This window comes from Quercus lobata, chromosome 4 (assembly GCF_001633185.2).
Source record: "Quercus lobata isolate SW786 chromosome 4, ValleyOak3.0 Primary Assembly, whole genome shotgun sequence".
Lineage (NCBI taxonomy): Eukaryota > Viridiplantae > Streptophyta > Magnoliopsida > Fagales > Fagaceae > Quercus > Quercus lobata.
In genome coordinates this window covers 85,503,087-85,520,957 of record NC_044907.1, presented here as the reverse complement: position 1 = coordinate 85,520,957, position 17,871 = coordinate 85,503,087, and the positions used below count along the sequence as shown (strand labels likewise).

Below are 17,871 nucleotides of genomic sequence, written 5' to 3'. Positions count from 1 at the left end.
GGACATTTATTAATAGACTATTTTAAGAAATTTTTGATATCATATTCTTAAGGAAATATAAGAAGTTATAAAAAAAATGTTGTTTTCTCATTTTCTCATAAAATATTTTTAAAAATATTCTACAAATTAATACACATATGACATTGATTAACTTTTTTAATATTTAAATAAAATGGAGAAAAAAAAAATATAGATAGAGAGTTAGGTGGAAACTACTTTTGAAAGAGTAAGCAAAATGAACTTTTAGGTGGTGTTTGAATGGCGTTTGTCAGTGGGTTTCGTGCACTGTTTATGAGACCTATAGATATTTTTTTTTTTCAGCAAAATTTTCATTAAAATAAGTTACGTGATACTATTCACACATTTAAAAATTATTTTATTATAATATTTTTAATTTTCAATTTTCAATTTTCAATAATAAACGGTATTTAAACAAACCCTTACTTTTGAAAATTTGATGGAAATAAACCCAAACAGCTGGAAATCATCTACTACATTCCACCGACACAAATTACTATAAGTATCATCTTTATAACAATCCCACCCTCATACCACAATTACAAACAATATCTTTGTCAGAACCTTTGATTTAGCTCGGCGATCTTTTGGAAGTAAAAGCAAACAGCGTTCTGCAGGTATCATCAGCTTTTTCATTTTTATTTTTAAAAATTATTATTATTATAATAAATTTGGACTTTGGAAAAAGCTGTTACTGGGTCTGATTAATATTTTTGAGCTATGTTCATGGTCTCTAGCAGGCTTTGAGTGTTTGATTTAGGCGTGACCCTGATCATAATTTTTTATTATCTAATTTATCTCCTACTAGATCATTAGTTCCATATTTTTATTCCAAGATCATAAACAAACCAAACGTGACCATTACCAACGTGACCCTTATTTTCATAATAGACTATATCTTTAAAAATATTATAAAAGATTTTTTTTTTTTAATTATGAAGGATTTTAAAAAATTTCTCCCCCCAAAACCTCTTTTTTGCAAAAATAATATTACTTTATTATTTGTTATTAAAAATAGCACTTTGGGAGAATAATTTAGGAGAATAGCTTCATCGCAAAAATCATGGTTGGCTCGAACTATTGTTTTTAAAACACGATATTAGTAAAAACTGAAATTTTAAGATTTAATTGATTTAAATGGTATAATTGCACTTAATAACTTACACTTCAACATTTTACATTGAAATTATGTTTGTAAAACATGATTTTAAGTAAAATTGTATATTCAAAATACGATTTTATCACGAGGCTATTCTCCTAAATAATTTACTACCCATATAAATTGTGATAATTGGTTCGTTGGCCCAGGCCTCCGATCCCCTCTCACCCGTTAGAGGAATAAAGAGGGGTCAGGGGAAATCAGACACGCTGATTAGATTTATTGCTCATGCATATATCTATTGCATTAACTGTATGAGTGAACTAATTGACATATATATTTCTCTCTGTTATAGATGACTACCCCTCTGACCAAGCGCCTCGATGACACTAAGGTGCCTCTGAACAAGGCAATTGATGCAGAGAGAAAAGGCGACGACGCAGGTGCTCTTAAACATTATAAGGAGGCACTTGAGCAGTATTCTTGTTGTATAGAGGAACTTAAGAAGAAATTTCAGCTCTATTCTGAAAGGGTAAAAGTAATAGAAAAAAACCCAAATCTTGGATCCTCTAAAACTGATATGGTACAAGCCGTGTTTTCCCTTACGGACTCGTCCCCGGAATCGAGTCATGTTGTGAAGTTGAGTGATGGGAATTTGAATTCTTTGGGTGGACTTGAGTACTGCAAACAGGTATTGAGAGAAGCTGCCATATGGCCTATAGAGTATCGTCACTTTTTTACTGGTAAGTTCCTCCTCCATCATTGTATTTAACTTTAGGTTTTCTAATCTCTGCTTTTAGTTAGTTTATCTTGATATACTTAAGTTTCAATTCTAATGAGAATGGCTGGGTTTTGATCCTCTGTTTAGGGAATCGAAAACCATGGAGGGCTGTATTACTATTTGGTCCACCTGGATCAGGGAAGACCCTTCTAGCAGAGACAATTGCAGCAGAAGCAAAATTTAATTTCTTTAGGTAATATTTATATGGAACTTTACATGTTTGCATTGAACTTGCAATATAAACTTATGTTATGGACACATAAAAAGTGAAAAATTGTTGTACATATTTACAAAAAGTGGAAAATATTATACACTTTTGCAAATGTGTTACAACCTCTTGTGTGTTTATAATGTAAATTTACATTGCAAGTATAATGTAAATATATAACTTCCCAATTTATATTTTTACCAAACCCAATGCCAATACATAGCAAACAAATGAATTACAATAACTGATGATGAAAGAATTATACATGGAAAGAGATAAAAGAGCTAATTTTCATCTCCTAGCAAATGTTACACTTTGTCTAAGAATTCATAAATGAATGGAAATGAATATAATAGAAGGAAAATGTTTTTAAATAAGGGAAATGAATGGAAAATAATAAAATATAATGGAATTAAGTAATCTTGTTTGGATGTTTTAAAATAAATAAATTGAAAGGAATGGAAGGTAAGTAACTATGTTTGGGAGTAATATAGAGAATAATGAATGAAATCATTTTATGATAATATTGCTATTAGACTCCTGTTTTTAAAATAAATGATTGATTATATAAGAGTATTTTGGAAGTTTCAGTTAGAATTTCATTAAACTTAATTTCATCCCCTTTGATCACTCCCAATTTTGGGGTAAACAAAAATTGAGCTCTTAAGGAAATAAAGAGGAATGAGTGTTCTATCCATTTCATTATTTCTCACTTAAACTTCTAAATAAGAAAATGAATTTTCTATTCCCTTGAATAAAACTTTTGGACAAGGGAGTGGATGGAATATTTTAAAAAAATTCTTTTTATTCCATTCTCTCCTCCTAAATGAGGTGTAAATGGAAATACATGTTGTTAATTACACTTACTGGTTCATTACTCACTCTCCCCAAAATATAACCAAACTATATTAAACTCCTTCTCATCTTTTCATTACTAGAAGCTACTCCAAATTTTAAATAGATTTCCCATTTCAAATTCTTTCTTTTTCTGTATTTTCACTTATCCATCTTAATATTTTTATTTTTGCTATACTCATTTTATGGATATGTTGCTTCTTAATCACCCAACATTCAGTACCATAGAGCATAGCTAGTTGTATAGTAGTCTTATAAAATTTTCCCTTTATCTTAATAGATATTCTCCGATCACATAATACTCATGATGCACCTCTCCACTTCATCCATCCTACTCTTATCCTATAATTGACATCCTCTCAATCTCTCTATTTTTATGAATTATTAATCCAAGGTATCGAAAGTTCTCTCTCTTCAGTATCCATTGACCATCAAGTCTTGTCGCCCCTTTGTTTATGTTTCTATTTTTATTGAACTTATATTCCATGTACTCCATTTTAGTTCTATTAAATGAAAGCCTTTAGATTTAGAGCGCCTTGCAAAATTTCTAACTTTGCATTAACTCCACTTCTAGTTTCATCCTCTATACCTACATCATTTGCATAATCTACACACCAAGGGACTTCCTCTTGAATTGATTTAGTGAGCTCACCCGTCACTAGTGCAAAGATATATGGGTTTAATGTTGACCCTTAATGCAAACCTATAGTGATCACTTGTGAGTCCTCAACTTGTTTTACACACTAATCATAGCTTCATCATACATATCCTTGATTAACTTAATATACTTTAAAGGAACTCTTTTCTTTGCCAATACCCACCTCATAACTTAATAAACTATATTGCATTAATTTTTTTGTCATTAATTATATTTATACTGCTTTAATTTGTTATATTATAGAGCAAGCCCACTGACCAGCCATCTGCAGTTGTGCGCATAAGCACATTACACATCTCATGTGCAGCACAATAATTAAAGCAGTGTAATGTGCAGCATGTTACACTGCTTTAATAATTATTTATCCAGCTCCATGTGCACATCCACCCCTCACCCCACTCAACAGACAAGCATAAGCCTTATGCCTGATGCCTCCAATCACAAGAACCAAGTGCCAATCAGAAAATTTCACAATCACAAATCACAATACACGTTACACTAAAAAACAAATAATATCTCACCAACAATAACACCAACACACACCAACACCAACGGATAAGAATCATAAGATCAAGCCAAAACAAAATGCCAAATTCAAAAAGTCAAAAACAGACAAAATATTAATAAAGCTAAAGTTCGGCCACTATTGACACATGGTTCAAAAGAGAGAGAGAGCGAGAGTTAGTCTTAAAGAATAAAGAGAGAGAGAGAGACTTTCATTCATTTCATAATTTTCAATTCAAACTATTTAGTGATTCAGATAGAGAGAGAGAGTGAGTGACTGAGAGAGAGAGAGTCAGAGAGAAAAAGAGAGAGAGAAGTTAGTTTAGTAAAATGAAATACCTTGAGGGAAGGAGCACCGGAGTAGCCGAGTAGGGAGGCCTGAAGGCTGAGGCCTCTAAGGCAGTGACGAGGCAATGAGCGATCTTTGATGAGGGCAGTGGCGAGCGACGATGACAATCTGGATTGGACCGATCTCCAACGACGAGCGAGCTGCGAGCGACGTGATCGATCCAATCTCCGTGACTCCGTCTGTTGGTAGTTGGCTTAAGCCTAAGGCAGTGAGGCGTTGCTCTGAGGGACTGAGACGTTGCTTGCTCTATCTTTGCTTTTTAGGTTTGCTTGCTCTAGGACTTCAGTGATTTTTGATTTAGAAGTGATTTCTAATTTGATTTGCTCTGTATTGGGGTTTGGTTTATTTATTTATTTATTTTTTTTTTAGAATCCATGGGTTTGCTGCTTCTGTAATCTGTTGGGCTTGCCGTGGGCTTGGCTTTGTTACAATTTTTTTTTTTTTTTTTTTTTTTGCTTGAAAGTAGAACAAATAATTTTTTTTTTAAATTTTTTTATTTGAGGGTGTTCCTAATTTTGTGATTGAGGGTGTTCCTAATACAGAGCAAATATAAAAAATTTATATAAATTTTTTTTTTCAGGTCAGGGTGTTCCTTGGACCACCCTGAGCTGCACGTGGCAGCGCCACTGCATATGATTGGGTCTTTGGCTCCTTTTATAAGCTTTTTCAATGCAATAATAACATTATTGGAATGTGTTGAATTTCTGAATTCATCATCCCCATAATGATTCAATTGATTCCCATCTCCGATTGTTTTATTCTCTACTGCTTCCAACCAGTTATTTTCGGGTGCATTTATTACAATTCATGTACAGATTTCCCATAGATGTAGATGTGTTTGCTTTACAATCATTTTATATAGATGGAATGTTGCCAACACATCTACATGTGTACTGTTTATACACAGTATTTCTCCATCAGACATTGTGTGTAAATGGATGGGAGAGAGTGAACAGCATGTCAAAGATCTTTTTCAAGAGGCTCGTGAAAAAGCTCCCTCCATTATTTTTATTGATGAAATTGATTCCTTATGTGGCCCACGAGGTGAAAACAATGAGCATGAACCATCTCGACGAATCAAATCAGAACTTCTTGTACAAATGCAGGTATTTTGTTTTCCTTGAAATAAATTTAGAATGATTTGCTCCAAGCTTCATTTTTATATACTATAATTCACATGCTTAGATTAAGATTGGGGACAAGTAGTTTGTCAATAACTTATTTTAGTTTATTACTATTCTGTTCAATAAGAATTTTTTACATTTCATGATATTAGTTGAAAGGCATCTTATTGAACATTTTTATACTTATAAAATGGAATTTGAGGGATTTGATGAAAAATTGAACCGAAATGTTTAGTATGGGTGCCCTAACTGAAGGTATTTAAGCTTAAGTAACTTCAAATCAATGTGGCCCAAAGAATGGCTATTTTTTCTTTTGAATTTTAGGTTTTAATTTTTCTTTTTGTTTTGCATTCTTGTATATATGTCTAATGAGTCGAGGAGAAGTACTTTAATAGCTATCTACAAGAACAATGAGGATGTTCAAAACTGAACAAATTACCATAAAATTAAACTTATGAATCATGTTTTGGAACTTTGGAAAAGAGTGATTGAATATAGGTTAAGACATAAAACAACAATATTAGAAAATTAATTTGGTTTTATGCTAGGACAATCTACCATGGAAGTTATTTTCTTACATAGACATCTAATGGAAAACAATAGAAGCTTGTAAAGATCTTCATACGGTCTTTATTGACCTAGCTAGAGAAAACATATGATATGGTCTCTAGAGAGTTTATGCAGTGGGTTTTGGAGAAGAAAGGCTTTCCTCCAAGTATAGTAAGTTGATTAAGTGTTTGATCGAGCTGCAAGTACGTAGTGTGAGTATAAGTGAAAGCATCACAAGTAAGATATTGTGACCTATCATTATATATTAGGAGAGACGCTCTAGAATCTAAATGCTTTCGATTAACTTGAACTAAAACATAATATATGGAATGTAAGTTTAGTAAAAGTATAAATATAGATGAAGGAGATATAAAATTCAATGATCAAGAGATACTAAAGATTAAGAGCTCTTGATATCTTGGATAAATAATTCATAAAGATTGAGAGATTGAAGATGATGTGAATTATAGGATAAGAGCATTGTGGATGAAGTGGAGAAACAAAGAAAAAAAAAAGATTATTTTGTGATTGTAGAATACTTTCAAAATTAAAGGAAAAGTTTTATAAGATTGTTATAAAACTAGATATGCTCTATGGTGCTAAATGCTAGGTTGTTATGAAGTAATATATTCGTAAAATAAGTATAACTGAAATGAGATGGTTAAAATGGATAAGTGGAAATAGAGGACTCAAAATGAAGAAATCCACAAAAAGATAGGGGTGACCTTTATTGTTGAAAAGATGAGGGAGAGTCATTTGAGATGATTTGGCCATACTCAGAGGAGAGCAACTAATGCACTCATAGGAAAGAGTGAGGTCAATTCAAGTTGAAGGAAAGAAAAATGATAGAGGAAGACCAAAAATAACATTAATAGAAATAGTAAAAAATGACATCAATTAAGGAAGTGACAGAGAGTATGAGTTTGAATAAAATAAAACGGAGGAAAAAAATACATATAGCCAACCTTGATTAATCTGTTGAAGATCCATAGTCGGCCCCAAAAAAATTAGGACTAAGGCCTTTTTATTGTTGTTGTTATTATTATTATTGTATGCATTCTGTTAATTATCAATTATTCCAAAAGTTTAAACTATTAGGAAAATATAAATTTAATCATTTAATTATAATTTCAACACGTTCTGTAACTTGTCGGTCTAAACTTTCCCTTAATAAGTGGAGGCCTAACAAGTATGAATTTAACATTTTAAATGAGAGGTAGAATGAAGATAGAGTTTGAATTCATGATCTCTTACTCTGATATTATGTTAATTACTAATTGTTTAAAAAGTTTAAACTATTAGAAAATGATAAATTTAATCACTTAACCATAATTCTAACACATATCTTGTACTAGAGTTGTACATTATTTATGGTTAAATTTATTAATTAATTAAAAAAAGGAATTATTAACAAACAATAGATGAGAAGATGACCAACCATTTCCTTGTTCGCCTTAAAATTAATGACGGTGTAGTTTGCAATGCAGTTCATAATAACTTTATGTTTTATTAAATAGTTAGAGTCCGAATTTGGTAAGGATATGGTGTAAAATCAATATTTTGCACTATCCAATAAGAAATTGCCACATAAGATTTTTACTTAACATTTAGGGATAATTACACATAACCCACCTGTGGTTTAGGCGAAAATCACTTTGCCTATCCGTGGTTTGAAAAGTATCACTTAACCCACTTGTGGTATGCTCCGTTTATTTTCCGTAATCCACCTCTGTTAAAATCAGGGGTAAATAAGTATTGTTGCTCAAATTTTATGTCTCTCTCCTCCCCAAACAAAAAATAGAGCAAAAATGCAAGAAAAACAAGATCAAAAAGTGGTATTTGTCTTTCTCTCAATTCACACAAATTTTAAACATGAAGAACATGAACAACGTACCCAAAAAAAAATAAAAATCCTAAGTCCCATTGCCTCTCTCACTCCCATTTTCTCAGAACCCAAACAATTCACAAACTAATTTTCATACTCTTTTCCTTTCTTAGCAATTAAATAAACCAAACCACACACCAAAACAACATAACAAATTACACTCCACCTTCAGTTTCAGCTCTCAAAGTCCCACATTGCAAAACAATCTAAAAACCCCATCCCCCCAAATACCCATTTTTCTCTTCTTTTATTTCCCCCATTTTCCCACCACCCAAACACAACACAAACTAATCTTCATGAGCCTCCTCGATGAGCTCCTCGACCTAGCCACAACCGAGCTTTTTCTCTATCTCTCTCGGTTCAGATGCTTAAAGGCTACAGTGACAGCAGAAGTAAGGGACGACGACGGCAGGGGTAGGAAGACGGTGATAGCAGCGGCGGCTTGAAGATTTTCCATTTCTAGGTTTCTGTTTCACTTGTCATGGTCATCGATGGTGGGCTTTGCTCGTTATGGGTTATGGGCCGTGGGTGGTGGGCTTTGCTCGTTGGTAGTTGTTGGGTGTTTGGGTGGCTTTGGATGTTGGTTTGGTGGTTGTTTGGGTGTTGGTTTGATTGGTGGATGTTTGAGGTAGTGGGTCTTTGGGTGGCGGTTTTGGGTGGCACAGAACAATACTGGGATATCAGGGTCCTGTAGCTACTCTATCTCTCGGGTTCAAACTTCAGAGAAAAGGTCTAGTTTTGGTGAGAGTGGTGGCTTTGGGCTCAAATGGTCGTGCTGGTGAAGGAAACATAGCCGTTTTGGTAGAGAAGAACAAGTTGAAGGAAATGAGAGAAGAGTCAGAGTCACCCTCATCCTCATCAACATCATTTCCTGTACAGGATCTCCTTAAGTGATGTAAGCTACACTAAACCCACAAATGAGATGAGAACAGACACAAAATCTGAAACCCTAAATCGAGAACAAACACAAATACCTTGATTTTCTTTACCAAAACTACTTTTCCTAACTTTGATGTTGCAAAACTTGTGTTTTCTCCCCCTCCAGACACTCCAAACCATGAAGAACACGTTGATCTCACCACAGGTCTCTTTCTCGAAAAGTTTCCAAGTTTTGAGTGTTTTGATTCATGTTATGTTGTGTTTTGGGGTTATGAGGTGTTTTTGTAACGGTTGGGCTTGAGGTGGGTTACGGAGATTGACGGAAACATACCACAGGTGGGTTAAGTGATACTTTTCAAACCACAAGTAGGCAAAGTGATTTTCGTCCAAACCACAGGTGGGTTATGTGTAATTATCCCTAAAATTTAATACATCCAATCACACCCTAATAACCTTTTAATAAACTCTCAATTTGGTTGGATTTTCAAATGGGTATTAGAATTTTTTTGAGTAAACAGTAATACTTATTAGAACACAGACGAAAATAATAATAATAGTGTTTTAAACCGGGTTTATAATACATTACATAATCAGAGTACAACTACAAAATGACCTAACCTTTGTAGTTGTAAACTGAAATTATAATCAGTGAACACTAGATACACACAGCCAATGTGGGTGAAACATCCTTATTCTTTTTAGTAAATAGTAATACTTATTAGAATACACATAAAAATAGTAATTATAGTGTTTTAAATCGGATTTATAATACATTATATAACTAGAGTACAACTATAAGAGGGTCTAATCTTTGTAGTTGTATACTGAGGTTATAAACCGCAGGCACTAGACAAATATATGGTTTATAATGATTGTACTTATTCTCTAATATTTAATAAGATACTGTGTCATATTGGGATTAATATTAAAGAGGGTAAAATATGGTTTTACACTATATCCTTATAAAATTAAATCTCAAATATTTAATACATGACATTATCATACGTTGTTTCCTTCTACTCTACATGTAATCTTGAAATGGAAATTTTCTTCAATACATTTCAGGGTGTATGCAACGGTGCGGAGCATGTTCTGATTCTAGCAGCCACAAATACTCCTTATGATTTGGATAAGGTAAGTAAAAAATAAAATACTTCTAACTTACGGCCATGGATAGAAAAGATTTTATGATCTACATTGCTTTAGGGTTGAGGCTAATGCAAAGTTAACGTAGGCCATAAGGAGGCGTTTTGATATGCGAATCTATATCCCTCTCCCAAATGACGAGGCAAGGAAACACATATTTAAGGTACTTCAGTTCTTGTAATGCAATGAATTTGGAGAATCAAAGCAACTCACTGTACTTTATGCTTTTGTAGTTTGTCTCGTTTAATATCCTCCAGTTTTTTATTTGAGCAGGTTCAGATTGGGGAAACTCCGAATATGATTGGTGAAGAAGAATTAAAATTTTTAGCTAACGATACAGAAGGTTTCTCTGGTTCAGATATATCCTATTACGTAAGCGTCAATTTGACATTAGATGTCAGTATGTCTCCAAAGTGATTATATGACTAAAACCTGTTACTTACTTTTAGGTCAAAGATGCACTATATCAGTCTATTCGTCCAACTCTTAGGGCTGATTCCTTCATTAAAACCGGCAAAGAGTGGGTCCCTTGCCAAGATGCTGGTGTTCGACACAAGAAATCATTGCAGGAACTTAAGAAAGACAAACAAATTTCAGAGGTATGGACTAGTTAGGAAACTGATGTTCAAGACAAGAAATCATTCCAAAAAATCATGTTTTTGGCTGAATATAAGTAACTTAATTATGGATAGAATTCTTGAAGATACGTAGACTGCCTTTACCTTAGTAGTTAGTAAATTTATGGGAAAGAGAGAATTCTTGGTTTACATTTACATTTATAGACACAAAATGTGCACATATAAGTCAATAAAAGTTCGAAAAAGAAAAAAAAAAAATATATATATATATATATATATATATATATATATGTGAGATAAGAGACAGAATTTTGTTTATTACAAAGTATAAGAGGTTCACCACCTGGGCTACATACCAGCACCAGGGAAAGAAAGCCATATGCAGAAAAGACAAACTACCCAGATATCACAGCGCCACAGGTATACAATATGGAGAAAACCACGCTAGAGCATTGATAGAGAAAAAACTAAGACAAAAGACAAACGAAGCCCAAGTCCCACACACCACAATACAAGCCCAAGTCCCACGCACCAAAACACAGAGCTGTCAAAAACAGAGACTAAGAATTATTCATTGCGGCCAGCAACCTCTGATACTCTGCCAGGAAACCGAGTGCCCCTTCCAGGATTACTTTAGGATGTTGCTGAACATGTTCAAAGTAATATATATTTCTAACATTCCATAGCGTCCAGGATATTGTCGCCCATCTATCCAACTCCATCTCTGGTAGCCGATCAACAAGCATCCAGAACAGAGCAAAGAATTCCCTAGCATCATTGGGACATTTATGAACTTTACCTTGGCAAATCGCCCATACATTTCTTGCTAAAGGACACTCCCACAAAAGATGGCCAACAGACTCTGGTTTTTTACAGCAAATCTCACACCGTGGGTCAACCATAACTTTCCTCCGATGCCAGTTTTCTTTTGTTAGTAAAATATTGGAGAAATCACGCCACACAAACATACTTACCATGGGTGGAACTTTTAATGCCCAAAAGTCCTTATGTAAAATAGGATTTGAAGAAAAACTCAAAAGAGGGGAGGGTGTTAGTTTACTGGAAAGAAAAAGAAAAAAGAGCGTGTATCACTCAATTGCATTGATTCATGTTTGGTGTTGATTTTCTCTTTCTATTAACGTATGCTGATTTTTTTTTTTTTTTTTTGGTCTAGTTTGTTTGTAGTAGTATTTTTTAAGAACCCTTTGTCCACTTTGAATTTTCATATTCATTCGTGTCTCTGGAAATCGATGACTTGCAGATCCAGGTACCAAAGATCAAATTAGCACATTTTAAGGAAGTGAGAGAGAGACATAAGCCAACAGTAAATGAAGCTGACCTTGAACTGCTTGTGAAGTTCAAGGAGGAGTTTGGGGTTGAAGATGAAGAACCTTCAGATGCTCCCAGACCTGCAAAAGGCAAGATGAAAACGGTGTCGAAGTAAAAAGAAGTCATACGCACCGTATCACTAAAACTCAAAACACTGTCGTTTGACCTTACGTAGCGTTTTGTTAAGTCAGTTATTTAGGCCTAAATGCTGTTATATTTACTCGTATTAGTGGTGGTTAATCTGTTATAACTGCCTCCATGATTTACGCTTTCTCTCTCTCTGATTATGTATATAAGCTTAGCACAGCTCAGTGATGTTGTGTTGGTTACATTGCAGAAACAATAGAACTTTCTTTTCCTCTCAATCAATTTCTTTCGGCTTTCTTTGTTTCTTTGTTTCTTTGTTCAGGGGTTTCCGGTGAAATGTAGAGACACGTTGGTTGTTGTTCTTTTCTTTAGTAACTGTTATCCATATGCTAGTGTTATCTGAACTTATCTCGATGAGTTACGTGTGTCAGTTTGGTTAATTAGAAGCTTTACAACCCGTTTGCTTCTTGTCCTACTTTTTATATTACAAAAATGCAATAAAACTAGCTTTTCTTTAATAAATCTATTAACAATATAAAAAGAGTCAATATACTTGGAAATAGTTTTAGAAATAGTGTTTTGGTTTAGTCATGTTTTTAGACTCATTCTAATGTTACTAAAAAACCTTTCATACTTAGGTTGGATTTGGATACAAATTATTTGCTAAGTTTTTTTTTTTTTTTTTTAGGTGACAAAGCACTGTTTTACATTGTTTACGCACTGTTTTACATTGTTCACACACTCTTTATACACTGTTCATGGGACCCACAACCACTTTATTCAGAAAAAATATTAAAAATGGGTCCCATGGCACTATTCACACATTTAAAATTTATTTTACTACGGTGTTTTCAGTTTTCAGCAAAATAAGTTGTATCCAAATGGACTATTATTCAAGGTATTTAATTTGGTCAATATGGTGAGATGGACTTTTTTTTTCCTCAAATACACTGGTTTGTTTTTGTTTTATATTATATTATCTATATATAAAAGAGCGAATACCTTAAAGTTATAGTAGTTTCACTACAGTATTTCTGGTTTTTTAAATTTGTACTATTTTACTGGTTGTTGTTGTTGTTGTTGTTTTTTTTTTTTTTTTTTTTTTTTTTTTTTTTTTTTTAATACGAAAGCTACATAGTTTTGCTACATTATTTTTGATTTGTTCAAGTTGTAATGTTTCAGAAAATAATAAAAAAAAATATTAACATAACAAATTCATACAATATTTTCACAATTGTTGAAGTGTTAATTTCTTATAGGTCTAATTAAAATAATAAATATCATTTTGGAACCAACTACATTTAAAAATAAAGGTAATTGTGAAAAAAAAAAAGTGCTGTATTTATAATATTTTTTATAACACTTTCATAGTAAATCGTATGTGGTAAATTATTATTGGTTCTAATTTAAACTTGCCAATGAAATTAGTTTTTGCCCACCAATAACAACCTACTACTTATAATTTGTTATAAAAATATCGTGAACATAATATTTCTTTTGTGAAAATGTTAAAATATCTTGTTGTTGTTGCAATATTTTCAAAACCGTTGAGCTGTCAATTCTTCACAAGTCAAAATAAAATATAACAAAATTATAAAGGTATTATGAAAATATTTTGCCCTTTTTTTGTGTTTCTAGAAATTTTTGTTGGTTTAGTCAACTTTGTTGAGCCAAAATTCACAATTTCACATACAATTTTCTTTGGTTGACTTTTTGTATTTTTTTTTCTTTGCACACCATTTTAAGTAAAAATACATAGTTTTACACACAAAAACAAAAACAAAAACAAAAACAAAAACTTAGGATAAAAACACTTACATCCTTTATGTTTGGGGTAGTCTACAATTCCTCCTTAAACTTTAAAATCAAGCAATTTTTTCCTTAATATTTTGGAAAAGAGTAAATATGTCATATTGTGATTCTCTTAATTAAACCCTAATGAAATCTTATGATTTTTAAAATATTTTATTGTGTAATGTCTAAAATACTCTCACGAAATTTTAACATTTAAAAAATTTCTTCTCATATTTTTAGTTTTAGATGGTATAAATGCTTGGAAAGTTGAAATGATGATATAAGGTGTTTTATTTGTTATCTAAAGAACATTGACTTTTTAGGTTTAAATTTTCAAAACTTATAATTTATCTAATGGAAAATTCGATGACACATGCCTTTTGTTATCTCTCACTTTCCCCCCCTTTTCTTAGCAAAACTTAATTGTTTATTGTTGGTAGATGATAATATTCGTTATCATTCTTAGAAGTTTTTATTGAGTGAATTTATTGTCTTTAGCAAATAGGTACTAAAAACCTATTATAATATAATAGACATTTATATGTCAAATGGTTACTCTAACATTGTGCGTGATCAAAATTCTAATGCGAAAATTATCAAAAAAGAAAAAAAAAATCTTATAAGAGTGATTTTTACGACATAATTATCAAAATTCTTAAAATTAACATCTCTTTTGATTAGTGTAAATCTCTATGTGCTTTAAAAACTTAAATGATTTATATATTTGTTTTGTGATATAAATAAAATTTAAAATTGACCTTAATCATCACTCTTACTCCACGACAAGCACATGTCTTGCATGTGTTGCCTTAACTAGTACTCTCTCGGTCCCACTTTGTTTGTCCTGTTTGAAAAGTCAAACATTTTAAGGAAACATCATTTATTGTCTTGTCTATCTTATAAAAATGTATAAGTTTACAAAACTACCCTTAAATAAATTTATCAGCTTTTTTTAAAAAGAGTTATTCTTAATGAGGCTTAGGGGTGTAATAGGAACATTAATAAACTAATAACTTTTATTTTTAGAAACAGGACAATATTTTGGGACATCCCAAAATGGAATAGAAGACAAACAAAGTGAGACAGAGGGAGTATAAATAAATAAACTCACCATGGGAATGTGAATTTAACCTACCATGTCATCTGATGTCATGTGATTGTTCCAGAAAAGGTTAGAGAAATGACTATTATATATATATATATATATATATATAAAGAGAAAAAACATTTTTGGTGACTCAAAATGAATAACATAAGCCAACACCAATGAGAAAAAGAGAGGGAAAAATAAATTCTATATCTCCTCAATTCCACCTATATTTATGTATTCATTTAAAAAATAAGGGTTAATTACACATAACCCACCTGTGCTTTGGGCGAAAATCACTTTGCCTACTCGTGATTTGAAAAGTGTCAGTTAACCCACCTGTGGTATGTTTCATTTGTTTTTTTGTAACTCACCTCTGTTAAAATCAGGGGTAAATAGGTATTTTTGCTCAAATTTTATGTCTCTCTCCTCCCAAAAAAAAAAAAAACCACTAAAACAAGAGAAAATAAGATCAAAAGATGCTATTGGTAAGAATTTAGAAACTTGTCTCAAGAACTCCAATAAATCACAAACTATATTTTTGTAACACACTCAAAAGAAAATAACACAAAAGGAAAATTTTACTTAACCCATTAACTTATTTTCTTCTTTATACATTAATTTATTCCTCACGCTCTTTTTGCCCCTCTCTCTCATCTCTCACACTCTAGTTCAAATCATCGGCAACTTTGGGTCATGGTGGCTTGGGTGATGACTGTGGAGGAGCACGAGTTGGCTGTGTTGGTTGGGTATGGGTTTTGAGGAGGAGCACGGTGTTGGATTGAGTCTAGGTTTTGAGGAGGAGCATGACATTGGGTTGGATTTGGGTTTTGAGTTATGTTTTCTTCTTCTTTTTCACTTCCATTTCTTTCTTTTGGCTTTTTATTTTCTTTTCAACTTTACTGTGGATGGGTTTGATCTTGTGCAGAATTATTATTATTTTATTTAAATTCTTTCTCCAGTAAAAACAATCCCAGCAACCAAAACTCAAACAAAATTCCGGAAAAGGAAAATCTCAACAATCACTAAAACTTAAAGCAAGCACATGAACCAAGCCTAGCAACCACCATGACACAAATCGCATACCTAAACCATAACCCACCATTGTACCAAACCCAGTAACCAACGCCATCATGAGACATCGATTTGCCACATCTCCACCACCCCATGCACGCCAATCTCAACACCATGATCTGCCAAACGCCCACGTCCCACGGCGGTAAAACCATTCTGGTGAAGAATTCTGAGAATTGAGAGGGAGTTTGACTGAGAAGAGGAAAGAAAGAGAGATAAATTTTCACAAAACCCTCCCTTTTCCACCACCCCACGCATGTTGATCTCAACACCATGATTTGCCAAACGCCCACATCCCATGCTGGTAGACTCACTCTGGTGAAGAGTTCTGAGAATTGAGAGGGAGTTTGACTGAGAAGAGGAAAGAAAGAGTGAGATAAATTTTCACAAAACCCTCCCTTTTGATCTTGTTCCTCTTGCATTTTTGTGCTATTTTTTGTTTTGGAAGGAGAGAGATATAAAATTTGAGCAAAAATACTTATTTACCCTTGATTTTAATAGAGGTGGGTTATGGAAAATAAACGGAACATACGTCAGGTGGGTTAAGTGACACTTTTTAAACCACAGGTAGGCAAAGTGATTTTCGCCCGAATCACAGGCGGGTTTAGTGTAATTACCCCAACAAATAAATGACTGGTAATGAGTCCGAAAGATGCAGTTCTTACAATGTTAGAAATAGTATTTGTTCTTAATGTTCAACTTAAACAACGGTATAGGACCACTAAAACTAACCATAACTCAATTTTTTTCCTGTTTTTATTTGCATTTGTTTACAAAATCTTGTGATCACCATACACCTTTGGCGTGATAGTCAATTTATAAGTATAAGTATTTGTGAGGTGTGTGTTAAAGGTCAGAGTTCAAGTCTCCAAATGGGAGCTTTACAGATATATACACTTAGATTAGCTTAGAGTGAAATTTCTATTTTGTAAAAACAAAAAAACAAAAACAAAATCTTGTGACTACCAACTATAGAGTTTGCACAAGTGGTAAATTAATGTCAAGTAAGGCAACCCCAAAAAGTCAATTAAACAAAGGTTTAATTAACCAATCTAATGCCTTGAGGTTTACAACATATAAATAAATCCTATTTCAAAATAAGAAAAATGAACAAAGAAAGAGAATATTAGAAAAGAAAAGGAGGAAAAAGACAATCAGTTCTTAAAATTGAATATATACCCAAACAACAAGCCGATTTTTCCCCTATTTAATAACTCCAGTGACATATTAGATTTCACATGAAATCTGGAGAAATCAAATTACAGGTCTCAAGACCATTGGTTATAAATATCTAAAGCCCAAACTTTTCCGTGTATATTAGGAGCTTCCAAATAACCCATATACAAAAACTTTCCTTCTTTGATAAGTATGCCAGCCAACAGTCCATGCACACCTAGAACTTGCTAAAGAGTTCATCTAAGAACCCCCTTGAATCTGCAAAATAAGAAAGATGAGTTTTGTTTTTCTTTTCTTTTTGTATTTCCCAATCAAATTCAAATTTATTTAGCAGTTTTATAATAAAATGCAAAAATCTGCAAGAATCTTGTGACCATTCACGTGGATTCTTTTAACTCTTTAGCAAGTTTTTGGTGTGTATGGATTGTTGGCTGGCTTACTTATCAAAGAGGAATAATTTCTATATGGGTTAAGAATTAATCTTGAGGACAATGGTGTTTTTAGAGGGGAGGAAGGTACGCGTCTAATTTATTTTAATTGGTATTGGATAAAATGATAGAAATGTGCTTTATTTTTAAAATAAATGCATTTGGAATGGGAAGTTAGTATTTATTTTTATCCATTTGGAAGTTTATCTTGTATAAATTCAGATGTTGACAATGAATAAATAATAGTTATGGATTTTTGAGTT

At 32.6% G+C, this 17,871-nt stretch overlaps 1 protein-coding gene across 1 annotated transcript; it reads left to right on the top strand.

Moving 5' to 3' along the window:
* Positions 1-493: 493 nt before the first annotated feature.
* LOC115987282 (protein SUPPRESSOR OF K(+) TRANSPORT GROWTH DEFECT 1-like) lies at positions 494-12,353 on the top strand. The gene is made up of 9 exons (XM_031110796.1): positions 494-635; positions 1,473-1,860; positions 1,986-2,091; positions 5,380-5,578; positions 9,975-10,043; positions 10,144-10,218; positions 10,329-10,427; positions 10,505-10,654; positions 11,895-12,353. The coding sequence occupies exons 2-9, from the start codon at positions 1,473-1,475 to the stop codon at positions 12,075-12,077; spliced, it is 1,269 nt and encodes a 422-aa protein (XP_030966656.1). The 5' UTR covers positions 494-635; the 3' UTR covers positions 12,078-12,353.
* Positions 12,354-17,871: the final 5,518 nt, after the last annotated feature.